The sequence below is a fragment of the Cherax quadricarinatus genome, chromosome 71 (assembly GCF_038502225.1).
Source record: "Cherax quadricarinatus isolate ZL_2023a chromosome 71, ASM3850222v1, whole genome shotgun sequence".
Taxonomy (NCBI): Eukaryota; Metazoa; Arthropoda; class Malacostraca; order Decapoda; family Parastacidae; genus Cherax; species Cherax quadricarinatus.
The window spans coordinates 12,002,879-12,008,878 of NC_091362.1; the positions used below are offsets into that span (position 1 = coordinate 12,002,879).

At 35.9% G+C, this 6,000-nt stretch overlaps 1 protein-coding gene across 5 annotated transcripts in view; it reads left to right on the top strand.

Moving 5' to 3' along the window:
• jumu (jumeau) overlaps window positions 1-5,390 on the top strand; it is a 92,160-nt gene extending 86,770 nt beyond the window's left edge. For 4 of the 5 annotated variants that reach the window (XM_070100026.1, XM_053793374.2, XM_053793371.2 and 1 more), the window contains exons 7-9: window positions 2,083-2,228; window positions 2,967-3,227; window positions 3,351-5,390. In XM_070100026.1, the coding sequence (XP_069956127.1) occupies window positions 2,083-2,228; window positions 2,967-3,227; window positions 3,351-3,581 (638 nt within the window). In that variant the 3' untranslated portion in view covers window positions 3,582-5,390. The remainder of the gene's footprint in view (window positions 1-2,082; window positions 2,229-2,966; window positions 3,228-3,350) is intronic. The other variant, XM_053793372.2, reaches the window with a different exon arrangement.
• The last annotated feature ends 610 nt before the right edge of the window (window positions 5,391-6,000 follow it).

Below are 6,000 nucleotides of genomic sequence, written 5' to 3' on the forward strand. Positions count from 1 at the left end.
TATGGGTGTGAAGCATGGGTGATGAATGTTGCAGCGAGGAGGCTGGAGGCAGTGGAGATGTCATGTCTGAGGGCAATGTGTGGTGTGAATATAATGCAGAGAATTTGTAGTTTGGAAGTTAGGAGGAGGTGCGGGATTACCAAAACTGTTGTCCAGAGGGCTGAGGAAGGGTTGTTGAGGTGGTTCGGACATGTAGAGAGAATGGAGCGAAACAGAATGACTTCAAGAGTGTATCAGTCTGTAGTGGAAGGAAGGCGGGGTAGGGGTCGGCCTAGGAAGGGTTGGAGGGAGGGGGTATAGGAGGTTTTGTGTGCGAGGGGCTTGGACTTCCAGCAGGCGTGCGTGAGCGTGTTTGATAGGAGTGAATGGAGACAAATGGTTTTTAATACTTGACGTGCTGTTGGAGTGTGAGCAGGGTAACATTTATGAAGGGGTTCAGGGAAACCGGCAGGCCGGACTTGAGTCCTGGAGATGGGAAGTACAGTGCCTGCACTCTGAAGGAGGGGTGTTAATGTTGCAGTTTAAAAACTGTAGTGTAAAACACCCTTCTGGCAAGACAGTGATGGAGTGAATGATGGTGAAAGTTTTTCTTTTTCGGGCCACCCTGCCTTGGTGGGAATCGGCCAGTGTGATAAATAATTTTTTTTTTTTATTATTATTTGTCTGCATTTATATTTATTGATTTTTCAACAAGTCAACCTTCTCCCACTGAGGCATGGTGACCCAAAAAGAAAGAAAATCTCCAAAAAGAAAATACTTTCATCATTCAACACTTTTGCCTCACTCACACATAATCACTGTTTTTGCAGAGGTACCCAGATACAACAGTTTAGAAGCATATATAAGATATTGGCAGTTTGGAAGGATATGTTGTGTATCTTTATAGGTATATACTTCTAAGCTGTTGTTCTGAGCACCTCTGTAAAAACAGTGATTATGTGTGAGTGAGGTGAAAGTGTTGAATGATGAAAGTATTTTCTTTTTGGGGATTTTCTTTCTTTTTTTGGGTCACCTTGCGTTGGTGGGAGACGGCCGACTTGTTTAAAAAAAAAAAAATGTATAACATATCTCTCCAAACTGCCAATATCCCAAACCCCTCCTTTAAGGTGCAGCATTGTAATTCCCATTTCCAGTACTCCAGTCCAGCTATATAAAAATACACCTACCATCCGACTTACGACCAATCGACTTATGACCGTGTTTTTTGTGCCAAATTTCTGGGAAATAAACAACTATTTGTGTTGTACGCAGTGTTTATCCTAAACCTTACAGTATAAAATACAGTACTAACAGCATAAAAAGTAAAGTAAAACATGAAATACCAAAATAAAACAATAAAATAGTCATTACAAAAATGTGATGTTGATATTCAGTAGTCAAGTTCGACTTGCGTCCATTTCGACTTACAACTGGTTTCTCGGAATGGAACTCGGTCGTAAGTCGGATGGTAGGTGTAACTGGTTTTCCTGAATCCCTCACTAAATATTACCCTGCTTACACTCCAACAACTTGTCATATGCTCAAGTTTGCATTAGCTCACTAGCACACTGCTGCTAATGAGTTGTTCATAAATGTTCATTTATTTTGTTCAAGGACACCCCTATTTCTGCAGGCTACTTAGCCTACAGTGGAAATGTTAAATACTCTCCAAAACACAGGCCCTTGCATACAAGGGCTTTACAAATAAACATGAGAGCACTTAAACACCTATAGTATACACTAAAAAAAAAAACTTGCCAAAATCACCTACTCGGTCAACTGTCCAAACATGATGACTTTACCCCGTGACCACCCGTCTGGTACTGAACTAAACATTCTTCTCATCTGCTCCTGTCCTGGCCACTGCCTGACTGACAGGAATAAAATGCGTTCGCTTACAGGGAATAACACACGTCCACTTTCTGTATACTACACGGAAAATGACATTATAGTATATGGAGTGTTGTTTATATAAATATTGTTTTTTTTTTTACAGTACCTCATAATATTTGTATCCTTTACCTTAGCAATTTTTAATGTTTTCTATTTTATATATACTTGTGATTTGTTTAATGCTAATAACCTCATGCTTTAACTTTATAGAAGTGCTGGAGGCATTAGAACGAGGTGAAATGAAATTTGAGTCAAATGGAGGTGTTTCGTCATGTAGCGAAGATGAAGACGAAGATGAAGAAGTTGATCCTCTGGCAATTGACACCCCTATCACTCCTACAGTTGGGACAGTGAAGGTAAGCTGAGGTTGTTTATTATGCATAATATTTGAAGTAGAATTTAAGTTTTTTCTTCTGAATACAAAAAAAAAAAATTCTAATTGGTATGCAGGGCTTTGTCGAAGTGAGATGGTGCAGCTAATTTTTTTTTTTACTCGTATTTCTTTAGAATAAAAAGTAGCATGCTTTTAGTTGTGCTTGGTGTTGAAATTCCCTGGTTCATAACTTCGTATCTTGATACACAAATGTAGAATGACCTGCACTGTGATCATTTCTATTAACCTTGTGAAAGTTGGTCTTGTGTATTTAGTGTTAAAACAATTTTTTTATACAGCCCTAGCATTTATTGTAAACCATATAGTCCCCTATACTGCACCGATGACTCAGTCGAGTTAAACCATACCCCCGGCTGGGATTGAACCCGCGGTCATAGTCTCAAAACTCCAGCCCGTCGCGCTAGCCACTAGTCGAGTTCATTTAGTTACGAGGGGATCATTCCAGCAGAATTAATAATTGGTATTATAATTTGATAGTGTGAATGACGGAAGGTTTCTTTTTTGGGTCACCCTGCCTTGGTGGGAGACAAGCAGGGTGTTAAAAAAATTTAAATTGTCTTGACTAAGGAAATACACAATTGAACCTAAATAGTATAAAAATATGAAGCTGCTTGCTTTATTATCTCAATCTTATGAAAAATGGGGTTGGGGGGATAAATGAAAAATTTAAATGCAATTTAAAGTGTGTAACATTCTTCAGATATTGAATCCCCTTTCATCAACCATCATAACTTCTAATCAGAGGGGAGCCCAAACAGTTCTCAGTAATCAACAGCAGCACATAAGACAGTCACTGCAAAATGGCCGTTCTCTATCCACAAGTATTGCCCAGTCTCCGTCTACCCACACAAATGCTCGATCTACATTTACAGCGCAGTCTTTAAAGCGCAACTCTGTTACCTCTTCTGAGGAGCCTGAGTACATCCTTCCTGATTCAACCATGACAGAAATTAGTCTGCAGGTAATGTTCACAACCTACTATGCATGGTGATTGTCTATCGGTATACCATATATGAAATTATAGAAATAATTTTGATTTTTTTCTTGTATAATAAAACAAATTATTAAATTTACTTTTTGATAGTCAAATGGTGCTCTGGTTGATGATCTTGGAAATGAAATAAAGATAGAGAGTGAGTCGCCTATCCAAGCAAGTCCCTCTCCACGTGGCCTGGTTGTTCGCAAGCTGCCAGGCGTAACTCCACTCAGGTCTGCCACTATGCGTGCCAATTATGTGTACACGCCAACGATTTCATCTCCTCATCAGCAGCATACACTTAATAGACTTGTCCTCACCAATGGCAAGTTATCATAGTTAGATGACAATTTTTACTGTATTAGTAAGTGGCATCATTTTTTCCTCTCATTAATACATCATCCTTAAAAGGGTTTATTTTTCCTTTGTTCGTCCAAAAGTTATTAGACTTCTCCCCGAGTGAATCCGAGGTGTAATTTACAATAGTTAGTATGCTTGATTATCAGAAATAATGGAAGTATAAGAGTTTACAATCATTGTAGGCATTATTAGAATGTCAGTTTTTAAGTGTGATGTGTAAGAATAACACATGATGAATGATTGTTGTCGTAATAGTCATTGTAGGCATTGTTAAAATTTCATTTTTTTTTTTAGCGTGAAACAAGAAAAATGTAATGGATGATTGTTGTGGTAATGTGTTGCGTGTTCTGGAGAAATGCCATTATGCATGAAAATCTTCCACTTATTTTACATGATGTCCTGTATTAAAAAAAAAATTAAATATTTGTTTTACCTATTTGAACATGTACTTTGGCATCACTCACTTTCCTTTGTTTGCTGTTCAGGTGTCAACAGTAATAATTTTCATGTCATTAGGGTATTCTTCCTGGGTGGTGCTCTGTTAATTCACATTTGATTCATTATGAAAAGTATTAAAATACTCCTATATTCATTACTTTCTTCCTCATAGTGCAAATTGTGACCTAGTATTCCATGATATCTGTACCTTTATCTTAAAAATGACTGTATATAAATTGTGATAACCAATAACCATAGGTTGTAAGGAGAAGGCAACTGTGCCCTTCTGTGAGGCATAAACAAGGTGCGAAAAACATTATGGCAAGTCTCGGCTGATGAATGTGATGTAATGGGATTGCAAACTATTGCTGCACCCTTACAACTGAAACATTGTCCGAGTCCTGTGATAATTCTTTTAACTGAGACCGGGCAAACTTATGTACCTGAGAGTGTGTAATAGTATGATAGCAGGAGCATAGGTACTCTGTGGCCAGATTATTTTACAATAACTTTTAGTGATTAAATTGAATGACTTATTATTTTAGTATGTTTTATTTGCAGTGATTCATATAAATAGGCAGTCAATCAGCAAATTAAGTACTGTGGATCACTGGTACTATATATATTTTTTTTAATGTTGATTTTATTGTAGATTTAACCCAGTCTATAAAAGATTTTTTTTGTTTATTAAAGTAAACCATATTTAGCGTATTTAATTAGAAGAATAATTTTTTAATATTTGCCACAGAAAAACCTGCTCCATGTCTGCAAGTAAGAGTCTTTCCCTTAGGGGATTAAAAAAGAGGGAGACTAGTTAGTTAACTTTTACAACTGCTATTCAGGGACAGCAGTGGTTGGTATCAGCTCTCACTATATATTATATTTAGTGAAGTATTCTTGGTATTAATCATTGTCTTCATTCCTCTATTTTCCTTGGTGGCATGGTCAAATTTGGGCCATTATTTGTACTTTTTGAAACCCATTCCTTGAAATTTAAAAAAAAAAAAACCAGTATTGACCTGTCCTTTCTTTACTGGTAAAATAATTTATTATTTCTTTGCTTATTTATTTCTGTTATTATTTGTAAACTACTTTCCTAATAGGAGCTTAAAATTGAGATCATGTGCAAGGATTAATAATTGAACATGGACTTGCTCCTTTTCATAAACTACTAGTCGTTCATTGTTTTTACTGTAATTCTTGTATGTGCAAGATGTAAATTTTAAGAATTAGATACAATTGGATCTCCATTAGAACATAAATGTTAATATAGTTAAAAAAAAAAAAAAAAGTGTAACCTGAGTAGAAGTAATTGATAGAGATGCTATTAACCTGAAATCTTCTTCCTAAGTGTAAGCAGTGCAAAGTTAGCTTTTTTATACTTTTGTATGTTGACCTTTTGTACATAAGATTTCCATTCTTTTTATTTCTGCTACTGACAGTGCTCATTTACATTGAGTACCTGGAGTTGAACCAGCAGAAACACTGGCCTAGAATGATCTTGGCTGTAAATATTGTATTATTCATAAATTTTTTTTGTATGAAATGTATTAAAAATTAAAAATACCAAATTGTATTATTCATATCTTGTATCTGGTTAATGCTGTCTTGTATACCATATATCTTGCATAATTCTAAGCATAGACTTTTCAGAAATCTGCCAAGATATTTTAACCATAAAATTTCTACCAAATATATGCAAGACTATGCCAAGTAATCATCTACCGTGACAGGAAGCAAGATGAACAAGGATTTGAATTAAATAGACAAGGTTTCATATTGTACTCTATAACAAAGAAAAGATGAATGGATCTTTATCTTTTCCCAGGAAAACATGTCTAGAAACCACATTAGTAAGTGGCTACCTGATTTTTACTGAATTTTTTTTTTTTTTTATATATACTGCACTATAGATAGGATGATGGTCCTTAACATAACCAGTTAGGGCATTTACCTTCTT